At 40.3% G+C, this 25,042-nt stretch overlaps 1 protein-coding gene across 2 annotated transcripts in view; it reads left to right on the top strand.

Moving 5' to 3' along the window:
* FRAS1 (Fraser extracellular matrix complex subunit 1) overlaps nucleotides 1-25,042 on the top strand; it is a 423,789-nt gene that overhangs the window by 373,957 nt on the left and 24,790 nt on the right. For both annotated transcript variants that reach the window (XM_019720206.2, XM_074324419.1), the window contains 12 exons: nucleotides 839-1,007; nucleotides 3,333-3,579; nucleotides 4,827-5,171; nucleotides 6,682-6,842; nucleotides 7,435-7,582; nucleotides 11,014-11,219; nucleotides 14,293-14,449; nucleotides 16,554-16,754; nucleotides 18,344-18,531; nucleotides 19,643-19,918; nucleotides 22,203-22,435; nucleotides 24,595-24,755. In XM_019720206.2, the coding sequence (XP_019575765.2) occupies nucleotides 839-1,007; nucleotides 3,333-3,579; nucleotides 4,827-5,171; nucleotides 6,682-6,842; nucleotides 7,435-7,582; nucleotides 11,014-11,219; nucleotides 14,293-14,449; nucleotides 16,554-16,754; nucleotides 18,344-18,531; nucleotides 19,643-19,918; nucleotides 22,203-22,435; nucleotides 24,595-24,755 (2,492 nt within the window). The remainder of the gene's footprint in view (nucleotides 1-838; nucleotides 1,008-3,332; nucleotides 3,580-4,826; nucleotides 5,172-6,681; nucleotides 6,843-7,434; nucleotides 7,583-11,013; nucleotides 11,220-14,292; nucleotides 14,450-16,553; nucleotides 16,755-18,343; nucleotides 18,532-19,642; nucleotides 19,919-22,202; nucleotides 22,436-24,594; nucleotides 24,756-25,042) is intronic.

Here is a 25,042-nt window from a genome sequence, read left to right as displayed (position 1 = left end):
AACAGGCATTTATTTCTCACAGTTCTGGAGGCTGAGAAGTCCAAGATCAGGGTGCTGGCAGATTTACTGTCTGGTGAGAGCCTGCTTTCTGGGTCCTAAGACAGTTGTCTTCTCATTGCAACCTTACACGGAGGAAGGATGAGAGACTAAGCTAAGGGCGTGAATCCAATTTATGAGAATTTCACCCTTGTGATCTAATTACCTCTCAAAGGCTGAACCTCTAATATCATTACATTGGGGGTTAGGATTTCAACATATGAATTTTGGAGGAGGGGGAGACACAGTCAGTCTATAGCACCCTGCCACTCCCCTGTTGTCTATATACCTTTGTTACCTAGGCCCAATTCTCATCTTCTTACCTCTGGCACTGCCCTGACTCCTCTACACACTTTACATACTTCCTATAAATCCAGTCCAGTCAGTTCCCACCAGAGCTAAATCATTAATTGCTTTCCAAGCAACTTTATTCCCTAAGAACACACTGACCTATTCTGATTACTCTCCCACACTAGGGAGAGATTGTTTATCATTTCTCCATGTTCCAAAATACAAAGTCCGTAGTGCCTTTGTGCTTCCAACCTTCTGAATGACTTCCCACTCTCTCTGAAAATGAGACAGATACTGCTCTGCATCCATGGCTTCCTTGGTCACTTGGTCCTGTGACTGTCCCAGGTGAACACGTTCTGTCAATTTATAACCTGGCTTCTAAAAGGAGCCAAGCTTCCTGTTCTCTGAAATGCCTGATACCACTAGCTAACCAGAAGAGATCGGTATTAAACAATTGAATTCTTCACAGCGCAGGGGCAGCATTTCAGACTCCTTTTTTGTGTGCTTCTAGCTACAATGTCAGTGAGAAGGCGGGCTCTGTGAGCGTCACAGTGCAGAGAACTGGAAACCTGAACCAGTATGCCATCGTCCTGTGTCGCACCGAACAAGGCACCGCCAGCTCCAGCTCCAGGGTCAACTCCCAACCTGGGCAGCAGGACTACGTGGAGTATGCTGGCCAGGTAGGCGGGCGGGGGGCCTCTAATTCCTGAACTGCCTGCACGGGCTGTGATGTGCTATAGGCTACTGTGGCACCTTCCTACTTCTTTTTGTCCCACCTCCCTTTCCATTGGCATCCTTCCTCAAGTAATTTTCCTATGTGCCATTCCCATAGTACTTCTTTCTTCACAGTCTATGTAATCTCCATTGTTTTTAGCTGCCAAAGCTTAACTTTTCTAGCTTCTCAGTCTTTCCACTGTGCTTCATGACCAAAGAAAATGTCTCTAAGGCATCATCGTATTCTACACACAGCCTTTGGAATCCTAACCCTCTCTCCCCTTTATCTGAGGTGACCAATTGGGAAACTCCTGGATAGGCTGGGTGAGAGATGATGGAAGCGTAAGCTTTAATCATAAAGTGAAGGTGGAGAGAAGTGGATGGATTCAACAGATGAGTAAGCCATCAACTGATGGGATTTAGCAGTGGTTTAGTTAGTGGGGCGGAAGGGAAAATGGATGGTGGTGCCCCTTGCTAGGAGAGAGCAGGTTTGGTGGGTGATCTTGACTTTGCATCGCATATGTTGAATGTGAGTTGCCTTAGAGACAATAAATTGATGGCTATATAGGTTGGTAGGGAGTCCAGAGAGGACTTCTGGGGTAGAGAGACAAATTTATAAGTTTCTATGTAACAGTAGTGGTAATTAGTATCAGGGTATGAGTGAGAGAGAGAAAAAGGAGAGAATGGAAGCAAAAGAGAAAGGAGGAAGACTTAAAGAGTAAACTCCTTGGCTTTGCTTCCATGTCTTCTCTATAAAAGTCTTACCCCTAGCTCCTGTTGGTGGAGTGCACCTAACCACTTCTGGTTTGGCGCTGCCTGATTGGAATCAAATTTTGTTCAAATAAACTCCTAAAATGTTTAACAAAAAAATAAAAGAAAGAACCTCCTTTATGGCAGGGTGCCCTATATTTGTCATCTTTTATTATGGTACAATGCCTGGCACTTGTTAGGTATTTATTCAATGTTTTCTCATAGTAATTTCATTATTCTTATGGCAACATAAATCATAAAAGGAAGACCCTCTCTCTGAGGCATTTCAGCTGAACTAAGTGAAGGCCTTACATGTGAAATTTAAATGAGAAATTAGAAAAGAACAGATAAGCTAAGGAGTCTTTTAACATGATAAGAAAAGGCATGTACTTGTGTTTTTCAAGGAGAGATAAAAGGCAGTGTGCTCTAGATCCCAAGTAGAGATCTGTCAAGAGTTTCACTTAGTTGGGAGTGTTTGGAAATGTGGAGTTTAGTAAAACTTAATTTGATTAGCTGATTAGATATGTAACAGTAATTTTCCGTTGATGAAAATTATGTGGGTTGTTTTTTTAGAGGTTTATGACTATTTTTACATATGTTTCAGTTCTCTCAGTTTTCAAAAAGTGCAATCCAGGCCCATTTCCTGCCATTTCAATTTTGAACAAATTTATAGCCCTGGTTCCATTTGAAGATTTTATCTTTTATTTTCACACAAAGTAAAACCAGAATAAATCCTGTAAGTTCACAATTATGCATATAAAATAATTTCACTGTTTTGTACCAGGCTAAGTTCACTCACATTATAGATCCAGCCCATCTTAATGGTGAAGGATTTAGTCAAATTTAAAGTTCAGCCCAGCTTGTTTGCACTGTAACTTTTTCTGAATTCAAACACCATCATTCAGTACACTGAGATTCTATGTCAATTTTGATTGTACAAGTAATAAGATGGTAATAAGGATAATATCTTGCATTTGTTCAGTACTTTAAAATAAACTTAGTGCTTTCATTAACATTATCTCCTTTAGTCTTCCCAGTAAGCATTGTGAAATAGGAACGTTATTATTATTCAGCTGATGAGGAAAATGATGTTTGTAAAGTTTCAAAGCCTAACCCAGCTGGGAAGTAACAAAACCAGGACTTAGAACTTCATACTCCAAGTTCAAAGATCTTTCCAGTTAAACTTGCCACAGATAGGAAGGGAACTAAGTAACCAAATGACTCTTGCTATCCCAAGTGAGTTAATAAAACAGGAAATGAATAGTTACCTACATGTCTTTCTACAATCACCAGATGACAGGGGATATCTTGCCCTCCACGTGTCTGTGCAGTAAATCAGCCCCAACGTGCAGATGAAGAATGGGAAGAGATAGCCAAGTGTTCCAGGTCATGCAGCAGGAAGTTGGGGGCTAAAAGAACCAGCTATTTCATTCAGTGCTCTGCCCACTGCACTTGGGCCCTCTTTTCCCATGATGCTCTGGGAGAACAGAGCAGGGGAAGCGGAGGCACAGCTTAACTCCTTGTTGTTTTCTTTGTAACAGGTGCAGTTTGATGAGCGAGAGGACACCAAATCCTGCACTATTGTCATCAACGATGATGATGTGTTTGAGAATATCGAGAGTTTCACCGTGGAGCTCAGCATGCCAGCATATGCCCTGCTAGGGGAGTTCACCCAGGCGAAGGTCATTATCAATGACACTGAGGATGAACCCACATTAGAGTTTGATAAGAAGATCTACCGAGTCAACGAGAGTGCTGGTTTTCTGTTTGCACCTATTGAAAGAAAAGGTCTGTTGGTACCAAAGGTGACAAGGAGCTATACTAATAGCTAACATTTATTGAATCCCTTTGATGTGCCAAATGATGATGTACCATATTAACTCATGTGTGTAATTACTGTTCATGTATTAACTCATTTAAATCCCTAACATGTCCCTAATAATGATCCTACCTATAGTGAGTACTCTCAGAAGGCTTCTCTTCTTAGTTCAAGTTATTAGCACTCCCATTTATTCTTCAATGGGACTGAAAGACTGGTTACGTGTTTTGGCCTTGCAAATTATTCATGTTCTCAGTATTCTTAATCAATCACCCAATGCATAAAATATTTATTAGCCTTGGTCAAGGAGGGAAGTTATAGTTTATAAGAACTGGTTCCTCATCTTAGTTCTTGAAACAAAAATGTGTTTAAAGATTTCCCTATGTGAGTGTCACCTGTAGAGCTCAGATGAGAAATAAACTGCGAGAAATAAAGCAATTTTTGAGGGGCTGAAAATGAAAGACTATATGGATTTATGATTGTTCAATATTGAGACTGTAAAACATATGGAAATTAAATCTTCATTCAAAGCCACACAATGACTAAAAGTGATGATGTCAGGTTTTTATTGAATCTGATGACTAGGTATTAGTGTAACAAACACTGTAGATCATGCAAACCCTTGGTGACACCACTTGGAAAACAAGCAAGCCCCATTGATTGTTGGGGGCCAGCAAACTGGGCCCAGAACAGGCTGTCACCCAGGGCAGTAGCAGCACTAATAAGTAAAGTCATTTGTACAGAGAAAAGGGTTTTATTTTGTCTTATCTTTTGTTCTTTTAATCGAGCTTGTTTTTCCCTTGGAATTAAAATGCAGAAGTTTATTCAGAAAGGCAGTGAACTGTGCTCATAGCACTACCTTCAAGATACAATTACTTTGCCACTTAAAGTACCAAATACGTCTCTTATCTTTCCACCCGCTGTGGTCTTAGATGGTGGGCAATGAGTCTTGTGAATTAACAGAGCACAAAATTCACAGAATAAGAAATCCATTTTAAGTTGTTTGGTAAAGTATCTGGGGTATGTTAAATCCTCAAGGAGTTTATCCCATAGGCTCAAAAGAGACTGCAATGCAGGAAGGTTTCATGTCAGAGTGTGAACAGAAATAGTGATGGAGTGTGTCGGAGGAAACCAAGCTCACCAATTCATCAGAGATTTTAAAATTTGAGAAGCACTCCTTCAAATGCTTTGGTTTTCTTGCCATTTTGCATTTCAGGGGATTCAAGCAGCATTGTATCTGCGATTTGCTACACAATCCCTAAGTCAGCTATGGGAAGTAGCCTTTATGCTCTGGAATCGGGCTCTGATTTTAAATCTAGAGGAATGTCTGCTGAGAGTCGCGTGATCTTCGGGCCTGGCATCACCATGTCCACCTGTGACATCATGCTCATTGATGACAGCGAGTACGAAGAGGAGGAAGAATTTGAGATTGCCCTGGCAGATGCTTCTGCCAATGCCCGCATCGGAACAGTGTCGTTGGCCAAGGTGCTTATTAGTGGTCCCAATGATGCCTCTACTGTGTCCCTGGGCAACACGGCTTTCACAGTCAGCGAGGATGCAGGTAAGGGACAGCATGTCCAGGGTTCCCTTGCCCATTTCCTAATCCCTTTCTCAAATGATATTCTCTCAAGTTTGACAATGTCCTTAAAACGCTGAGAATGCCATTGTTGTTCTGAGGGCATTATATATGTCATGCTAGGCATTCCAACCAAGAATGGAAGGTAGTGAAGAATAGGGAGTTCCATCAGCTTTTCTTGCTTTGGTCACTGATGGCCAGAAGGGATCTGGCCGAGAGCTTCATTGGCTGATGTCTGTGGTCCAGAGGGAGGGCGTGGTGCTAAGCATTTTGGCTTGCAAAGGAGGGGAATGTGATCTGTTGAGAATGGACATAAGTTATTTAGTATCCTTCTAGCTGGTAAAACAAATACATTCTAAAATTTCAGTGTTTTCACAATTGGAACTTTCTCATTCCTATAACAGCCCAAAGCAGCCAGTGGGCACATTTTTATCCACCCAGGCTCCTTCCCTCTTCTGGTTGGTTCCATAAGGATCTTAAAGTCCGCTGCATGGTGCTGGCAGACATACTGTCAGAAAGAGCACAGCTGTGATGAGTATCCACTGATCCGAGCCACTTGATCAAGGCCTTTCACCTCCTCCAAGGTGATACTTTGACAGATAGTGAGAACTGATATTTTTGAGCTCTTACTAAATGCCAACTACCATGTGATGGACATTCCATGCATTCTCACTTCATTTTCTGTGGAAAAGCTACCATTGTATGGGAAAGCACATGGAGGCCCAGAGAGGTTAAATAAATCACCAAAGATCAAGCAGAGCTGGGATTAGAACTCAGAGCTTTTCGACTACGCCATGTTTCCTTTCCCATATACCAAATACCAAGCCATCACTACATGTCACCCCACAACATAGCTAGAAAAATGTGATTGTGAAATCAGCTAAAACTGCTCATGTATGTCATTAGGACCCTATGAAGTATGATGTCACCGTAGACCAGACGGTGAGTTTCATTCCTAAGATAAGCAGTAAGCACAAGTGGTTTAAGTAATGATGTGTGCACCACTCGGATAAAATAGGAAAATCAAACCAGTTAGGAACATTTAATTAGAAACATTCAGCTTCAGGCCCCATAGAGTCTCCTCGCTGGTTCTTCCTTAATTGACTGTTTTCTGACTCATCCCTGAGGTGCTAGTCTCTGAGTTTCTTCTCCCAAAATAGACTTCAAATGTTTTTCAATGGATCCTCCCCCCTTAAAGTCATTGTTCTTCTCCTGTGAACAGTCTCCTTTGTGAAACCACAAAACCACTTTCCCCTGGGTCTATCTCTCCAGCACTGCCTCCTTGAGACCCTCCTCCGAATCTGTTCTTCATCTTAATGTCAAGTATAAGAGGGTGGTGACACCTCTCAGGCTTCCTCAGAGGGAGCACAGGGGCATCACTGAAGTTGGAGTAGACAAGCCAGCAGGATAACACAGCTGCTGCTGTGAAGGAGAACGTTGTTGAGAAAGCCCCACTGAATCTCTCATTCAGTGAAACCTGTGAATCTCACTTCAGGCACAGTGAAGATTCCAGTAACCCGCCATGGGACTGACCTTTCTACCCTGACTTCTGTCTGGTGTGCAACGCGGCCCTCGGACCCAGCTTCTGCCACTCCAGGAGTTGACTACGTTCCCAGCTCTAGGAAGGTGGAGTTTGGGCCAGGTATCACTGAGCAGGTGAGCATAGAGCAGTGAACGGCTGGATAGGTCTGTTAATGTGGTCTCTCTCTAGTCTGTTCTCCAAACTTTCTGGAGGACTCTTAAACTCCCCCTGTGATATTACTGTCGTCCCTTTCTTCAAAAATACAAACATACAAACAAGACAACAAACTTAGAGGGATCTTCTACAAAGTCTCCAAGTGACATTTTCAGCATCTGATATCCAGCACCACATATTTAGGATAGAAACCACACTAGTTTGATGTAAATATCTAGAAACAAACCACCTAAGGGTTATAATAAAAAGAGTACAGTTTTATGGATAAAGCAAAGAAAAAGAAAAAAAAAAGACTTAAAACAACCAAAGAAAGTCAAGTTGTCACCTTTGTCCTAATCTCCCAAAAGCAAATGAGTGTTATATATTGGGCATTCCATAAAGTTTGCTTTGCTTTTTCTTCTTTTAAAATTAAAAAAATAAATTTAAATTGAGATACAACTGACATATAAGTTTATATTAGTTTCAGGTGTACAACATAATAATTCAATATTTGTATATGTTGCAAAATGCTCACCCCAATAAGTCTAGTTAACATTCTGATTTTTCTTCTAGTATTGCACCTTGACTATCTTAGATGACACTCAGTATCCAGTAATTGAAGGACTGGAGACCTTTGTGGTTTTTCTCAGCTCAGCACAAGGGGCCGAACTGACCAAACCCTTCCAGGCTGTCATTGCAATTAATGACACATTCCAGGATGGTAAGAGATTGGGGATGCCTGTTTGTGGCGTAGAGTATAGTTCTATTTTTTCCCCTTAATTTCTATGTGTATGCATTGGAACTCATTCACATTTTCATTCAAGAAATGTGTGTGAGTGTGTGTGTGTGTGTGTGTGTGTGCGCACGCGCGCATATATGTGTTTGAGCACATGCATGCATATACTTTTACATGGAAATATGGGAAAGAAATAATTTTTCATGTTTGTGGCACTCCGCTAGACACACAAAAAATGTCTAAGCCTTGGCCGCCTGTGTCCTCAAGAAGATCAACATTTCATTGGGGGATAAGACCTTTAAACAGAAAAAATAGAATTTATTATGGTAAATAACCTTATAGTGCTATAAAATTTTGAGAGATGCATATTTGGAATACAGTGAGATGCTGTCTTTTGCTTTGAGCCTGGCAGGAGGTGAATAGAAGGAAATGAAAAGATGGGTTTGAGTCAAGTTCTAAGAGGACTTAACTTCTAGCTTAAGGAGTTTATAAGCAGAGGGGAGCAACAGATGCTGACAAGCCGAGGAGTGGTGTGTGATTTTTGTTTTAGGAAACCACTACTGGCGGTCCTGTAGATGACATGCAGGAACGAAAAGAAACAGGTATATGAACAAAATGTCAGTCTCCGCTGAAGATCTAATCTAAGTAACATGAATTTGAACAGGAAAGGACAGTTGTTTCTGGGGGAAAATTGATGAAATTTAGAATTGTCGGATTCTAGAGTTTGGTAGAGAAGATAGAGTCAAACCTTCCACTTCACGCAGAAGGACTCAAATCAGCGTCCCCAGTGGTTGACAATAGAGTCCTCAGTCTCCCCCTGGACTGGGGCCTCTGTAAAGCAGGGTCTGCCCAGAACACAACCATGGGAAGCTTTCACCCACTTCCTTTTTTTTTTTTTTTTTGACTAGGAGTGAGGGTTCATATCTTGTTAAACAGGAAAAAAAAAAGGAGTGTTTTACAGCTCAAGAGAAAGTTGGGTTAGTTAATGCATTATAAAACCCAAACGTTTCCACTCTAGCGTTTAACTCTCATCTGACTTGGTGCCTGTCAGGTCAGCGAGAAAAATCAATGCGAACCCTTGGATAATCTGCCATGAGCAGAAAAGCTTCCTAGCTTGTATTGCTTTTTACCTGGCAACCAGCTTCCTTCTTTTCCTCCTGTGCTAGGTCATGTCCTCGCCACCCTTTTAACAGCACAGACCATTTTACTGGATGGCAGAGCCCTAAGTGGTTAATGTTGGAGGCCTAATGCCAAAGCTGTTGATTTTCCTTTAGATGTAATGTTCTTTTAAGAAATATCTTCTGGGCTTTTCTTTAGTAATAAATGATAACTGTTAGGCTTAACTCAGATAACGGGTTTGTTTCATTTTGCTAATGCCAACAGTTTTGAGCAGTGGGCAGACTGGAGGCCAAAACAGCTTTCTCTATACTGACTGGAAAATACTTGGGTGCTTACCCTTTCTGTTCCTTCCTTTCAGGTTTGGTAAGGCATATATAACATATCCAGGATGCAGACAGGAAGTAGAACACTACAGCTGTAACGTCAGCTTCCTGCAGCCCCAAAGACTGACATATAACTGGAGGGACTACCCCTTTGTAATGTTTATTAAGAAATTAAGAATGTAGATTGGTGTAGCCCCTATGGAAGGCAGTGTGGAAGTTCCTCAAAAAATTAAGAATACAATTACCATATGACCCATAATCCCTCTCCTGGGTGTCTACCCAAAAAACCTGAAAACATTTATCCATAAAGATATATGTGCTCCGATATTCATTGCAGCTTTATTTATGGTGGCCAAGACATGGAAACAACCAATGTGTCCTTCAATAGATGAATGGATAAAGAAGATGTGGTACATATATACAATTGAATACTATTCTGCCATAAGAAAACATAAAATAGTGCCATTTGTGACAACATGGATGGATCTTGAGGTTATTATGCTGAGTGAAATAAGTCAGACAGAAAAAGTCGAGAAACATATGACTTCACTGATACATGATATATAAAACTGAAAGTAACAAAGGAATAAGACAAGTAAATAAAGAAACCAAAACTCATAGACTCAGACAATAGTTTAGCGGTTACCAGAGAGCAAAAGGGAAGGGGGGTGGTAGAAGAGGGTAAATGGGGTCAAATATATGGTGATAGATTGAGAACTGACTCTGGGTGGTGAACACACAACGTGATATATAGATGATATAATACAGAATTGTACACTTGAAATCTATGTGATTTTACTAACCATTGTCACCCCGATAAATTTTAATTTAAAAAAAAGAAATTAATAAGTACCAGTCAACAAAATGTTGGTCTTGGATGGGGACACGCCTTAATGCACAGCTAATTACCACAGGCTTTGTAGGAAGGAAGCAGAAAAAATTACGCTTCATATTGAGAAGGCTGGAAATAGGGGGTAATGATAACCATGTGATAATAATTCCTACCAAAATTTGAGTGCCTGCTGTGTGCCAGATACTGTATTGAGCACCACACATACATAATCTCGTTAAATTCAATCCTCCCAATAATTCTCTGAGTTAGATATTATTTCCAATTTACATTAAAAAATAAAAAAAGCCTCAGAAAATCTAAGTCGATTGCCCTATATCACAGCAGGGCTAGGATAGAATTCCAAGCTTATATACTCCGAAGGCCTTGTTTTTAACTGCGATTTGGCTACAGTTCCTCCCTAAAGTCAAATGAGGCCGTGTGGTAGCTCTGCAGCAGTAGTCACAGGCCGGGGAACCACTGGACATCTCAGCATCTGGATATGTTTTGTTTGGCCCAAATAGTTTTGACCTATCTGGAATTTCTTTTTACTATTTTAATTGGTTACTATTTTTATATTTAGGAGATAGCACATAAAACTCCAGATCTCTGGCTTTGTTTAAAAATAGGAAGATCTGCCAACGGAAGACTAGACCCCCTTTAAACAGGGCCTCTTCTTTCTTTTTCACCAGTTCTTCCTGTTCTCTCCCTGGCCTCAGGACTAATGTGAATGGCCATTTATCAGCAGGCTTGCACTGCTCTGTTCCTTATTGTAGCCTTAGAAGAAAGTGAACTTTTTTGAGTATACATGACTCTATCACCACTTTCCTTATACCTGGCCCATTTCTTTACTTGCATTACCTGCTTGCATTTGAGATGGCAACTGTACCCTGAAGCTGACCAGAAACAGATGCAAAATTGATTTATTCTCTTTTATTGGAACCGCACTCACAGTGGAAGCAGTTCCTTTGTCCCGAGAGCAGCAACCATGTCTTGAAATCTGCTTACCACCTGTGATTTGCCAGCCTAAGGTAACCCTTAGCGGAGTTCGCCTGCCATGTGGGTGCTGAGGGCTGACAGGAGCTGAGGCCACCCACCTCTGTCTCCCTCTAACAATGCCTCCATCTTTCCTTCTCCTCCTCCAGTGCCCAGCATGCAGTTTGCCAAGGATTTGCTCGTAGTGAAGGAGAAGGAGGGTGTCCTCCATGTGCCTATCATTCGGAGTGGAGACCTGAGCTATGAGTCGTCAGTGAGGTGCTATACTCAGGGCCATTCAGCTCGGGTCATGGAGGACTTCGAGGAAAGGAGAAATACCGACTCTTCACGGATTACATTTCTGAAAGGAGAGAAAGTAAGTGGATGTATGATTGCTAAAAGGTGGAGGTCTCTTCTTCCTTAATGCCTTTTATTTGTCCATACGAAAGTAATTTAGACAAGTTCTGAACATCCTAGGAAGTTTCTTACTAATTGATAATATTTTTAGTAATCTTCTTGGTCTCCCACTTATAACCAAATACATATGTCATTGGTTGAGTTGGGAAATTTAGATGATGCATAATATTTTTGGAATTTAGCAGAATCAAATAAATGAGACTCCTCTTATTATGAAACTATGTAAGAAATGAACACATTCCACAATCTTACCTAGAGGACAAAGAGATAATGCTCTAGTACCTGCGCCCCTGTCCCAGGGCAATATACATCCTAGTATAGGATCAATAGTATGGGATCAGATAGGCAGGCGTTGGTTGAATAGATTCAAGTCAGTATTCTCTTGACGATGTACACGAGAAGGGATGCATACACATATGTGCACAGGAACCCCTAAAAATCCCCAGTCATTCAGTATGACTGCATCAGACTCAAAGCCTGCATCTCAGTGTATGTCAAACGTGTATATTGAATGAGAATCACATTTTTCCATTTTTGGATCTCAGCTACAGATGACTGAGTCAGTTGTACCCTGTGGTTCAAGGAACACAGTCCTCATTGACCTGTTCAAGGCCCTTTTATTTTGTTTATTTATTCATTTTATTTTACATCAATTCTCCAGTCACATTCCCTTCCCCACTTCAGAGCTCATCAATCTATTGTGGTTAATGAGTATCTTTCAATTTGTATTTGTTCTTTAAAAATGCTGGTTATTTTATGTGTATAATTTTTAATTTATACAATTGCTCATGTGTTATATTTTTTTCAAACTTTGACTGCATTTACTCAGCAATCTGTTTTGTTCATCCATGTATTTTATGTGTTCATCTAATGTGTTGCTTCCAACTGTTGCATAGTATTTCCTGATGTGTATCTACTACATTTTATCCATCCACTCTCAGCAATAGACAGTGAGGAACCACTATAGCACCCAGTCTGTCACCTCGTAACTCTCTGCCACCACTAATAGTGAGTGCTGCAGTGTATCCTTATACATGTTATGTGTGGATTTCTTTGGTAATATACTCAGCAGCAAAACTGCTGGACCATAGGACATGCATGTACTTAATTTGAAAAAATAGTGTCAGAATGCTTTCTAGAATGTCACTAGCAGCCCATGAGGGCTGCTATAAGCCCACATCCTCTTCAGCACTTAGCATTAGTTACCTTTTCAATTTTTGCTAGTCTAATATGTATAATGTTATATGTCATTTTAATTTGTATTTCTCTAATTAATTCTGTTCTATATGCTTGTTAGCTTATTGAGTTTCCTCCTATGGAAATTTATTCTTTTTATACTGTATTCCTTATTTTCTTGTATTGCTGTCTTTTTCTTACTGATTTGCAATTTTCTTAGTGATTTGCAATATACACTTTCTTGTATATTCTAAATATTAATTCCTTGCCCATTGTAGACATTTTAGATATTATCAATATATTCTCCCTATCTATCACTTACCTATTACCTTTGACCATGGTAGCCTTAGTTGAATAGAAGTCTTCAATTTTGATATAAGCCAGTGTATCAAATTTTTGCCTTGTGATTAGTCCTTTTGAAATTTAGCATAAGAAGACCTTATCCATCCCAGTTTATCCAAGATTCTTCCTCTGTTCATTTTTACTGACCAAAAAAAAAAAAAATGATAGCTTCATTCTTTGGGACTTTCAGCCTCTTAAACATTTGTGACTCATAAAAGCCCTGTCTTTATTATGTGTTTTATGGGAATTTTGCGGTGGCAGGTTGAAACACGTGTTTAAAAATACACACAAATACTACAGATGTAATCTTTAGCTTTGAGTCTACATGTCTGTATTTGTTTTGAGTTCAGAAGAGGATTATCTGCCTATCCAAGAGGCAGTTTGTTATTTCATGAAATTATAAAGAAATACAGTCTAATAGTCTGTGTTACCTACATGACAATCTATCTTTCATTATTCATAAGCACCCTTTGGAGTCTTCATTTTCTTGGCTTGCTAAGCAATATGTCTTTGAAACTTGTCATTCACTAGAATGTCTTCTTTTAAAGACATCCCGAAGTGTCATGACTAAATTTATACTTTCTATAAAGAAATTCTGATTGTGAGGACAATGTGGTAGAAAAAAGGAACATTCTTCAGGAATTTAAATTCAGGTTAGCAAGCCACATATAAAAAATGCTCACAGGGATGTTCTCCTACCATTTAGTATAATTAGGAAAATGAGAATGAAACTTCTCTAGACCCACATATCCTGTGCAATACAGTAGTATAGTGGACTTGAAATGGTTCAACTAAAAATAATCCCACTTCTCACATGACTCTACTATCGAGGCTGCTTCATTATCTAAAATGCTGTGACCTTATTCTACATTTTCTCAAGAATACAATCCTCAGTAGAGAATATTCAGTTTGAGAAACACTTGACTTCTTGTCATCAAACAGGGATTTAAATTGTATTCTGAGACTTTCCGTACTCAGCAATTTTCAGATGAGACACCATTTGGCAGCATATTTGAGAGTTCTGGAGCATTTAAAGGTGTCTTTAGCCTAACAGGAGGCCTTTCTAAGTTCTTTATAAGAGTTTTCAATTTTTTACAATGGAAAATAAACCTTATTCAGCTCTCCAGGAAGTCTAATCCTATGTTAAACCCCCACATCAGAAATCTCCCTATTATAACATGTGCCAGTATATTGGTCAGCCCAGGCAAAACATGGGAAAGCACACAAATGTTCTACAGATGCTTTTTAGTGGGTTCTTTCATTGATCTTGTTTTTCATAACTCATGACCAGTAATTCAAAATGGTTTGGAATGTTCTCATTACAATGCTCCACATATAGATAGGTCCCACTCAGGCATGAACTGTTAGATATAAACATTGTACTTTATACATTAAACAGTTTGGGATCCTTTGAATTTGTGTTGACTCTGATGCTGCAAAGAAGAAAAATAAAACCAAGTAAGGTATTGATATCTTGCTGCAAATTTTAATCTATTCTGTGCCATTGACTCTAGATGAAGAACTGTACTGTCTCTATCCATGATGACTCCATGTTTGAGCCTGAGGAACAATTCAGGGTCTACCTCGGCCATCCTCTTGGAAACCACTGGAGTGGAGCCAGAGTTGGAAAGAATAACATGGCCACCATCACCATATCCAACGATGAAGATGGTAACAGTTACTCTAATATACATTTAATGCACATTACATTTACTAATAATGTAATTATATGTGTTTTGAAAAATGAAAGTGCCTACTGATAACAATCTTGGAGTATTTATATAAAATGTTGGCAGCAAATGATCACCCTCATATAGAGCTCCAATAAGTTTATAGGTTTTTTAATTTCATTACTCTCTACCATACTGCCAAGAGATAAGGAATGAGTATGGTTAAAAGCTGGGACAGAGATGCTAAGATAGAGAATAGAAACTATTTAAGTCACTGTAGTTCAGGAGCAGAATTGGAAATACAATCCGAATCAATTGAATCCAATGAACTGATTTAAACACTGCCACCTTCCAGGAAAAGTCTGATTCCTGTTTTCTCTCATTGACTTGGCCTACTAGCCTAAGGGGGAAAAAAACTTAAATTCTTTAGTCAGGTGTTAGTAAACAGAGGCCCAAGTGGTTGGGGAAACAAAATCTGTTCCAAATTGGGACATAATTGTTTTATTAAAATATTTTAATAAGTGAATGAATAATAATAATACAAATAATAATAACTATTTTTACTGAATATTTATTGTATGCCAAGAATCATGTTAAGCATATTATCATATTCATTTAATCCTAACAGTAATCCCTTGAGGTAGCTGTTATCACCCCCATATTATAGGTGAAGAAATCAGCAAAGTTATATAATATATGCTCCTAGTTACAGAGAGGTAAGCAGTGAAATTGGATGTGAACTTTATTTTGTCAGATTCTAGAGTCTACTTGACAGTCAATGAGACTCTTAGGGTTTCCAGTGTAAAATCGTGGATGAATTTGAACATTGATAACAAAAGCCAACCTTAAAATTGAATTACTCCTTTTCCCAAGGAAACTCAGCTTCATTCCTGTAGTGAACCTCTGCCAGTCACACAGAAAACCCAATGGTGGAAGCTCAGAATGGTAACAAATTCTCACTGTTAACAGTGACATTCCTAAGTTTCAAAGAACATTCTTTTTAAAAAGTATGAAGTTGCAAATGAGGCTTATCTTCTATAATTGGAAAGAATTGCTTTCTGAGAAGGAAAGAGGGGAATAAACATAGAGACTCTAGAAAATTCTGCAAAATTCTATAATATATTAAAAATGGCATAATCAAATATATAGTGATGGAAAGAGAACTGACTCTAAGTGGTGAACACACAATGTGATATATAGATGATGTATCCTAGAATTGTACACCTGAAACCTATGTAACTTTGCTAATAATTGTCACCCCAATAAACTTTAATTTAAAAAATGTAATATAAAATTTGTAATTGCTCACATTGTTTTTTTTATCTTATTCTCCTGACCACTACCACCTTGCCCTTCCTCATGGGAATATAATAGAAAAGAAGGCATTATTTGAATTTCTTAATAAAAATCATCGTCCTGTTATTAATCACACCCTACCAATGACAATAGTACCTTAAACCAGATTGTGTTAGGAAGTCTTGTGTTTCTGAATTATCGCTGTAGGTAGTCACTAAAACTACCCATTCTTCACTAAATAACCTGTAAGAAGTTAGGGAAAGCCAGCAGTGGGGAGGTGAGAGCACTGAGAGGGAGGATCCAAAGGACCAGAAATGAAAAAGATGGATTTGGTAAATTTAAGTCATATATAAATGCAATTAATTATAAACCTTAGAAATTTACACACCATAAATGAAAAGGAGTTGATTCATGAAATCAGTTGATAGATACTTATCAGTTGCCTACTGTGTCTCAGTCCCATGATTAACTGTGCAAATTTTAAAACATTCTGTGAGTTGTAATGCCTAGATGGAAACTTGGACATTATGAATTCCAAAGTCCTTAAAAATATTTTCCCACTATATTGTTTTGAATAAGAAACAATGTGAGAAAAAAAAAAACTTCTTCTACAAAATCACAAATAAAATTCCTTTTTCCCAAGCATTGCTCAGGGGTAAATACTGATTGATTTTTATGACTGCAAGCCATGTTGCCTGTACTATGAACTGAGAACAACTCCTTGTTGTCGTTAGAAGTTATTTTCCTGGGAGTCGCCATCCTTCCTGCTTTTCTAACTTGTTCTTGTTTCCCTAACCATGTTTCCTCAGCCCCCACCATTGAGTTTGAAGAAGCAGCATACCAAGTCCGAGAACCCTCGGGACCAGATACTACGGCCATTCTGAACATCAAGGTGATCCGCAGAGGGGATCAGAACAGGACTTCGAAGATCCGCTGTAGCACACGGGACGGGTCTGCCCAGTCTGGTGTGGATTATTACCCAAAGAGCCGAGTCTTAAAGTTCAATCCTGGTAATTGAATGCTAATCCCACCTGCAGATTTTATTTACTAGAGAGCCAAATATCTTATATTTGAATAAAGGAACGAGCAGAAAAAAATGAAAGAGAACAGTAATTCCAATAGCATAAAGTATTAAGCGCCCATTTGAGATCACAGGAGTCTTTAAAATCTTTCATTAATAAAAATGCAATGGCAAAAGAAAAAAAAATAGGTCCCTTACTTCAGAACACCCTTGGTTCATTTAAAAAGATTTGGTGGTAGTGGTGGTGGTGGTGGTGGTGGTGGTGGTTTTAAGCCTATATTTTGGTTGAGTGATTGGAGCACTTGATTTTTTAAAAATATACGTGATGGCCATTATTCAAGAAACATTGTACAAACTACTGTGCTGGGCCCTTTAGGCTGGAATTACTAAAATCCAGAAGGCACAATGGCTGTGCTCAAGTGGTTTAACATCTACTAGAAAATGTGATACCCTGTTATAGCATTTCCTGAAAAGGATTATCCTAGAAAGAGCAATGGAGACAAGTCAGGAGTGAGCGAAAGATGGGATTGAGGTCACAACCAGCTGCTTAACTACGTGATGTATTAATTTGATAGGAGGAGTGAGACAGGGAAGGGGTTGAATTGTATGCTAGGTTTTTTCACAGAACCTTCTGGAACAGTGAAAGATATAATGGCTAATGTAGATGATGGCATCATTTATGATGCAGCCAAAAGTGGACAACAGTGTTAGAAAGCCTATTCAGAGATGTCTTGGCAGGTGGAGGGAGAAAATGACTCCCTCAGAAATGACTTTGGGAGATTTCGTATGTCTCTCTCACCCTCCTTGAGCTTTAAAGGGCTTTCAGCTCCAGCCTATGTGTGTCTGCTTAGTGCTTGGCCTTCCTCCACATCTGCACACGGATCTCTCTTCTGAGTGTCTTTACTTTCTCCTTTCCTGCATAAGCGTCTGGGGGAAAGAGAGTTCTTAGAAGTAAGCCAGCTCAGATGTCTGTAGGAGAGGAGGGAGGGGACTTTAGCTACCACCAGGGATGTTTGCACCTGCAGGGAATCATCTCACAGAAAAGGAAGGGTGTTTTTTTTAAAGTTCTAGCCCTCCCTCTTTAAGATTGCCAAACTTTCACAGTATTGTCTTTGCGAGATTGGCCTGGTAGGGAGCCTTTGAGCTATTTCTTCTCAGGAGACAGCTTTGAAGGACGTCTGTGTGTGCAGGCGCTCACAGCCACATAGGAGCTCATGCGTAAGGGGAAAGGGGAAAGAAAAATTAAGCAAAACAAAAACTCATAACCAGGATGGAGTGTATTTTGGATCATAGATTTTTACTACTGCCAGCTAGTGTCAGGCAGGGACCATTAATCCTCATATGGTGTTGAATAGTAAATCTACAATACTGAGCTGCTGCCACAGGTGGAATTCAGTCTATAAAATAGATTCCCCACTTGAGATGTGGCTAAAGTGATCGGCAGCCCCTGCATTTATGGAAAACCTCTACAGGAAAGGACATATTTAACACGAAGTCTAGGGAGTGCCAACCTGTACTGTCTTGGGCAGGTCACCTAACAAGAACCTTTGTTTTCTTTTTGTTCTGTCCTTGGCAAAGGTGTGGATCATATCTTTTTTAAAGTCGAAATCCTGTCCAATGAAGATCGGGAATGGCATGAGTCTTTCTCCCTGGTCCTTGGCCCAGATGACCCAGTAGAAGCAGTTCTTGGTGATGTGACCACTGCCACGGTGACGATTCTAGACCAGGAGGCAGCAGGGAGTCTCATATTGCCAGCACCACCCATCGTGAGTTGCTTGACCTGAAGGATTGCTGCTTTTATGTCTTAGTGACTATTAGATGAGAATTTGAGAGAAGTACGACTTCTGGTGCTATACTTCTTCATTCTTCTAACACAGTGGCTCTCGGCTGGGAGCAATCTTGTCCCCTCCCCCTAGACCCCTGAGCTTCAGCCACCATCTCCATGGGACATTTGGCAATCTCTGTTGACATTTTTGGTTGTTACAACTGTAACACTAGATACTATTAGCATCTGGTGGGTAGAAGCCAGGGATGTTACTAAGCATCCTACAATGCACAGGACAGCCCCAGTGACAAAGAATTATTTGGCACAAATGTCAATAGTGCCAAGGATGAGAAACCCTGTTCTGACATAAGAGTAGGATCAAACCATGTTGATACCTTCGTCTGATACAGACAGGAAGTACAATGCAATTGATCTTCTCGTTGCTTTGATGGGACCTGGAAGAGTAAAACAAAGTAATACTACCCCATATACATCATCCTCCATACAGGCCACACACATAGAATCAAAAGTCTGTAGAAACATAGTATCGTGATTACCGATTTGGGGATGGATAGAATGAACACACTGACTTTACAGTTAGGAGGAAAATGCCTGGAGGTTGCCAAGGGGATTTTAACCCATAACAATGAAGCAGTCAGAATAAGTCTTCTAACCTCCCCTGCCTAGTCTCATATAGGAGAAGGATCATTTCAAACTGCGGCTCTTGTTTGACCATGGAAGAAATACACTATCTTTATTCACTTTTATTTTGCCAAATTGTGTACTGTTAACAATTTAAACGAGTCACCATCATTCATGATATAGCTTTGATTAGAGTGTGCAGGAAAATGAAAGTTTTTTTTTTTTTCACATGAGTGCTAGAGCTCTGATTTAGGAATAAGATTAAAACGATAATAAGATTTGTAGTTCAGGCAGTAGGAGGATCTTCTCTACTGCTAAAGGCCTGCAGTACCTTTTAGGGATGCCCAGCAAAGTCTTGTAAACTTCTGTTGCATTTCCAAGAATCCCTGGAAGTGAAGTGATCTTGTGGAGCGTTAGTTCTGACCTTTCCCAGACCCGACCTGAGCTGAAGCTTTGTCGCTCCTTTGCAGGTTGTCACACTGGCTGACTATGACCATGTAGAAGAGGTTAACAAGGATGGTGTCAAGAAGTCCCCCTCCCCAGGCTACCCGCTGGTCTGTGTCACCCCCTGTAACCCTCATTTCCCCAAGTATGCCATCATGAAGGAGCGCTGCAGTGAGGCTGGCATCAACCAGACATCTGTGCAGTTCAGCTGGGAAGTGGCTGCCCCCACCGATGGCAACGGGGCCCGGTCTCCCTTTGAGACTGTCACCGACAATACACCTTTCACCAGTGTCAACCACATGGTAGGTCTAGGGGTCTGGGCCTGGCTGCATAGGGAGGAAACTGGTATTTCTCTTTATTTCTCTGACTCTATCAATTTCCTTAAGGTCCATACATGGCATTTGGAATAAAATAAACAAATGAGCAGGTACACACAGTGTTTTTGTCATTATACATAAGGAAGGTAATAAGGTGTATTAGAAAGAGAACTTAGACAACCTGTTTACAGATACGGATTCTGCCTGTTTTTACCTATGTGATGCTAAGAAGTTACTTGACCTCTCTGAGTCTCCGTTTCCTGATCTGCAAAATCATACCTCTTCTACTTAGCCACCTAACAAGGTCATGGACAAATCAGATATAAAAGTGACCTACAAATGGTAGAGTAAGTCAAAGATTCCAGGTACAATTAATGATCACTATTTTTTTTTCACATCTCTTCAATCATTCAATAAGTAGTAGGATATAAACTCCTTAAGGACATGGAGCAGGGGTTCTGCCACATTTGTGTATCCCAAAGTGGCCAGCACATTGATGGCACATAGTAGGGCTAGTGATTAAATGAAAGGACAAAATTCTTATTGAGCAATCGGCATTTTAGAAAGCCCCATGGGAGCACATGAAAGGAAGTTCGCAGTGCAGTTGCTGTCATCAGAGAGTTAGAGACCAGACCCACACCTCTGCCACCAGCAGAGAGCAGGGGACAGGGGTGGCTTTCCCAGCCTCTGGAAACCATGCACTACAGAGACCGCTCATGACACCAGTGCAGTTCATTCTCTTCAGAAAGAGCTGAAAGCAGTAGAGATTCAGGCTCAGCCCAGTATCTGGCCCAGAGTAACACTCAATGAGTTTTGACTGAAATGAGTGCGCTTAATAATTTTGGAAATCAGAGATTTCTTTAGGACTGAAATTTCTCTTGATTTTTCCTGTTCATCCTACAGTTTGTTCTCACTTTAATAAGTTCATCATTTGAGTGGGCTAATGGTGGAGGAAAGGTATTAGACATAGATGGGAGACTTCAAATCAAGTGGGGTTGTTCATGCCCATTGTCTTTGGCACAACTTATTCAGAAAGGCCGGAAGATCCATTCTTTTGCAACATAACCTACCTCATTTAAATTACCTTCTATATTATTGAAACAATGTAAATGCCAAGACTTAACAGCTTATTATTTCACAAGTATCTAATTTTCTATTCAACAAAATCATGAAGGGACTTTGGTCTGATGTGAGCCAAGTATACATTTTTAACAGGTACCAAGTTTATGAGGTTACATTATATTTCAGTTTTCCTTCTTGCAATGAATTGGCGACTGATACTTTTACCCCAGTTTCCTTTTTTCTATCTTTATTTCTTCCATTATTTACTTAACATCATTGCATTTTATGCATTTTGGTAAGATGCCTCACATTCCTTTTGAACTAATTCCATGTGTAAATAAATAAATAAAGCGTTGGCAGCTAATTAAAGAATTTTAATGGAAAAATCTTCTTTAATCTTTAATGGACTTCAGTGAAAATTGTTTTCATGGATAGAGTATATAAGTTTGTAAGTTTGCTTTGTGGGAGGTCTGTGGCACACAGAACTAAGAATTAATTACTCCTGTTATGTGCTTCCCTATATGTATGCATACATAACCTAAAGGGTTCTGGTGAGCTGCGTTGCCTCTGCATAGACTGAGTTAAGCACTGTATGGCTTCTGTATATCTGGGAGTGTAAAAGCATCTGTAGAAAGGTCTTCAAAGGCCAGTAAGTATCAGAAGCTAAGTTCTCAACTTCAAGCTGCATGTGTTTGTAACCCTGGCGAGGTGTGTAGTTAGGGCTCGAGGAGGGAAAGCACTAGGCAGGAAAGAAAAACAAGGGTGCTTCCTGGGAAGGAAGCACCTCTCCTCTGTATCCTGACACGATGCCCTCAACAAAAATGACTTGGAGACCAGTGACTCTTGCTGGAAGGACTGAAAACCAGTTGAGTGGTCCTTATGCTGAACCTAATATATAAGGAGAATAGCATTCCTGGTACTCAGTCATCTCTGGGCTCTTGCTCCACATCTGTCTACTTACTCATTGTCTGACTTACTATCCTAGGCTAGAAGTACTCACTGTTCTGTCCGTAGTGCCTGGTTCCTGGTAGAAAGTCAGTATTTATGTGGCAAATGAGTGAACAGATGGATGGATGGATGGATGATGGGTGGTCTTCAGAATTACCTTGTATTGGGAACTGATTATGTTATATCACCCAGAAGTTACAATGTAAGGAGCTGTTTAACTAGTATACACATGTCTGAGGTGCTTTATTCTTCCTGGTAGGTCCTAGATAGCATTTACTTCAGCCGGAGGTTCCATGTACGTTGTGTGGCAAAGGCTGTGGACAAGGTGGGCCACGTCGGGACCCCTTTAAGAAGCAACATTGTTACCATTGGAACAGACAGTGCTATCTGTCACACCCCAGTGGTGGCTGGGACAGCAAGAGGCTTCCAGGCTCAGTCCTTCATCGCTACCTTGAAATACCTGGACGTCAAACACAAGGAGCATCCAAACAGGTCAGACAGGTGGTACATTCCACAATGAGAGGGAGGATGGAATCTCATGCTATTCTTTGTGCATTTTCTAAGTGGGACAGATCGATGAGTGATACTTTGGCAAAATAACAATAGTGGTAATGAATGTTCAGAAAAAGTTTAACTTCTTTAAAGGCACCCTAAGATTTGGCCCCTTGCCTGTACTAGCTTCATGTCCCTCACCTTGTCGTTTTCACCTGCCAGTCCTCCCAGATCCACATGTAACTTCCCCAGGGCTTCAGACTCTTATAGGGAGCATGCCTCTGCCATGCTGCTACTTCTGACTCCAATTCTCCCCCATCCTCTTCCACTCAGGGTAGTTAAATCTGTCTCTCCTACTACACCTGGCTCATGGCCTCTCTTCTAGGAACTTTTCCATCATTTCCTCCAATGTAATTTGGAAGCTCCTCCTTCCAGTTCTGTGACACCCAGGTGCCTCTTTCAGAGCATCAGCATCATTCCTTCTCTCTGGCTCCATAGTAGATGGTGAGGGCAGGGACCGTGATTATTTATTTTGCATCCATCCCCTCTGCCTAGAACAGTGCTTCTTGGCCCTTAAAAGTAACTCACTGATTATCTAGTGAACAAATGAGAAGACTAAGACACTGGGAAGATGTGCTTTAATTTTTTTCCTGTGCCACCATGATGGTGGAAGGTGGGTACTTTCATTTTTGCATAGCATAAAAAGAACTCACGTATGTCATATATATTCACTAAACCTCACAGTATTTATATGTTTGCCTTTTTGAGCAACTGAGTTCAGAGAAAGCAGTTCGTTTGCATGGGGGAAAAAAATTTGTATATGGAGCTAAGAATATGCAAATCCTTTTTTTATTCTAACAGAATGAAATTTATCTTTGTTCAAAAGTAGTAACAGAAGTGCCCAGGGTGCTACTGACCCCTTCCTTGCAAAAGAGCCATCTTGTTCATATTCCCAAATTCTAATTCCTCTTATAAACATGGTCTTTGTTCAGACAGAGAAGCTGTCAAAACTCAAAATGCACCTCAATAAACATTCTGAAATTTTAAACTTGTGCAATGGAAAAACATGCAGCCTGTAAGTACAGTTCCGTTGTGGTGCAGTCTTAACGAATATTTATTAAGTTTATATTTTATTTAGAATTGTATACTACACACTCTGGAGAAACACAAGACGCAAGGGAAATGGTCTTTGTCCTCGGAGTGGGAGGCAAAATGTACATAGTCTGAAAACATACAAGAAGTAGTAGCAATGTAAATAAGTTACAGACTTCCTGGTGCAAAGGGAGCTAAGTGGTGAGGAATGCGGATCAGGGGAGACCATCTTGCAGACCGAGGCCAGTGAGGGCCAATATGTAGTGTTTCAGGAACTTGAAGGGAGAGCAGAGAGAAGGGTCTTTCCATTGGGGAGGGACAGTATGAGTAGTGGGATGTTACTATTTCTAAGATATTGGTCTGGGTAGGGATATTGGCCTTAGACTTTAAGAGCTCACTAATGTCTTTTTGGCACAAATACTTAAAAAAATAAAAGAGTGTCAACCCTACCCAACCCCCACAGACATCACTGTGACAGCAAAGGAGAGCAGCACCTAATCTGTCACTCAGCTTTAGCTCACAAGGAACAGAAGCTTCCATTTAAAGCAGGGGTGTCCAAACTGCGGCCCGTGGGCCAACTGTGGCCCACAATCCATTTCTTATTGGCCTGCAGCAAATTCCAAAAATATATTTAGTATACTTAAATAAACCAGGTGAGGCAATACGTACTTCACCTCGAGTGAGTGGCCCGGCCGTTTGTGTATTTTACCGCATATGGCCCTTGGTGAAAAACGTTGAAAAAAGTTTGGACACCCCTGATTTAAAGCAAAAGAGAGCTTTAAGGTAACGTGTGGTTGTGATGTTATTTTTTCTTGTGTAGAAAAATAAATCTATGACTCTTGATTGCTATCAGTCCTGAGTCTGGAGGCCCTCTTGGGAGGAAAACCAACCCTGCTTGTTTGTCAAACCCTCATGTTCAGAGAGAAATGTTACATGGAAATCTTTAGGGGAGAAAAAAAATGGTAAATTTATTGGTGAAGACAAATTGGGTTTTGAGAAAGAAATATACCATACAAACTGTTTATAGCATGCACCTAAACCCTTATTTCTGCCCTTTTTCCCCTTAGAATTCACATTTCAGTGCAGATCCCACACCAGGATGGAATGCTGCCCCTTATCTCCACCATGCCTTTGCACAACTTGCATTTTCTATTATCTGAGTCCATCTACAGACACCAGCACGTCTGCTCTAATCTTGTCACCACCCGCGATCTGAGAGGCATCTCAGGTGAGTGATGAGTTCCACGCTGGCTTTCCCGTTCCAGCCCAGCACAGTGGCCCTTAGGGATATGACTAAGTGAACTCTGCTTTTCATGTTTTCCGGTGCTCAAGATCTGCATGATTAGTGGGCTTCCTTCTTAGCAAGCAGCCAGACTCAGGCAGCTCAGACCATGACATGAATAAGAAAAAAACAGCAACTTTGGAATCAAACTGACTTAGGTGCAGACCCTTAGTCCACTAGCTATGTGATTGAACAAAAACAGCTGGGCCTCTCTGAGCCCCTCTGTCCTTATC

Source organism: Rhinolophus sinicus, linkage group LG02 (genome assembly GCF_036562045.2).
Source record: "Rhinolophus sinicus isolate RSC01 linkage group LG02, ASM3656204v1, whole genome shotgun sequence".
In the NCBI taxonomy this organism is placed as follows: Eukaryota; Metazoa; Chordata; class Mammalia; order Chiroptera; family Rhinolophidae; genus Rhinolophus; species Rhinolophus sinicus.
This window is presented reverse-complemented; position numbering and strand designations above follow the sequence as displayed.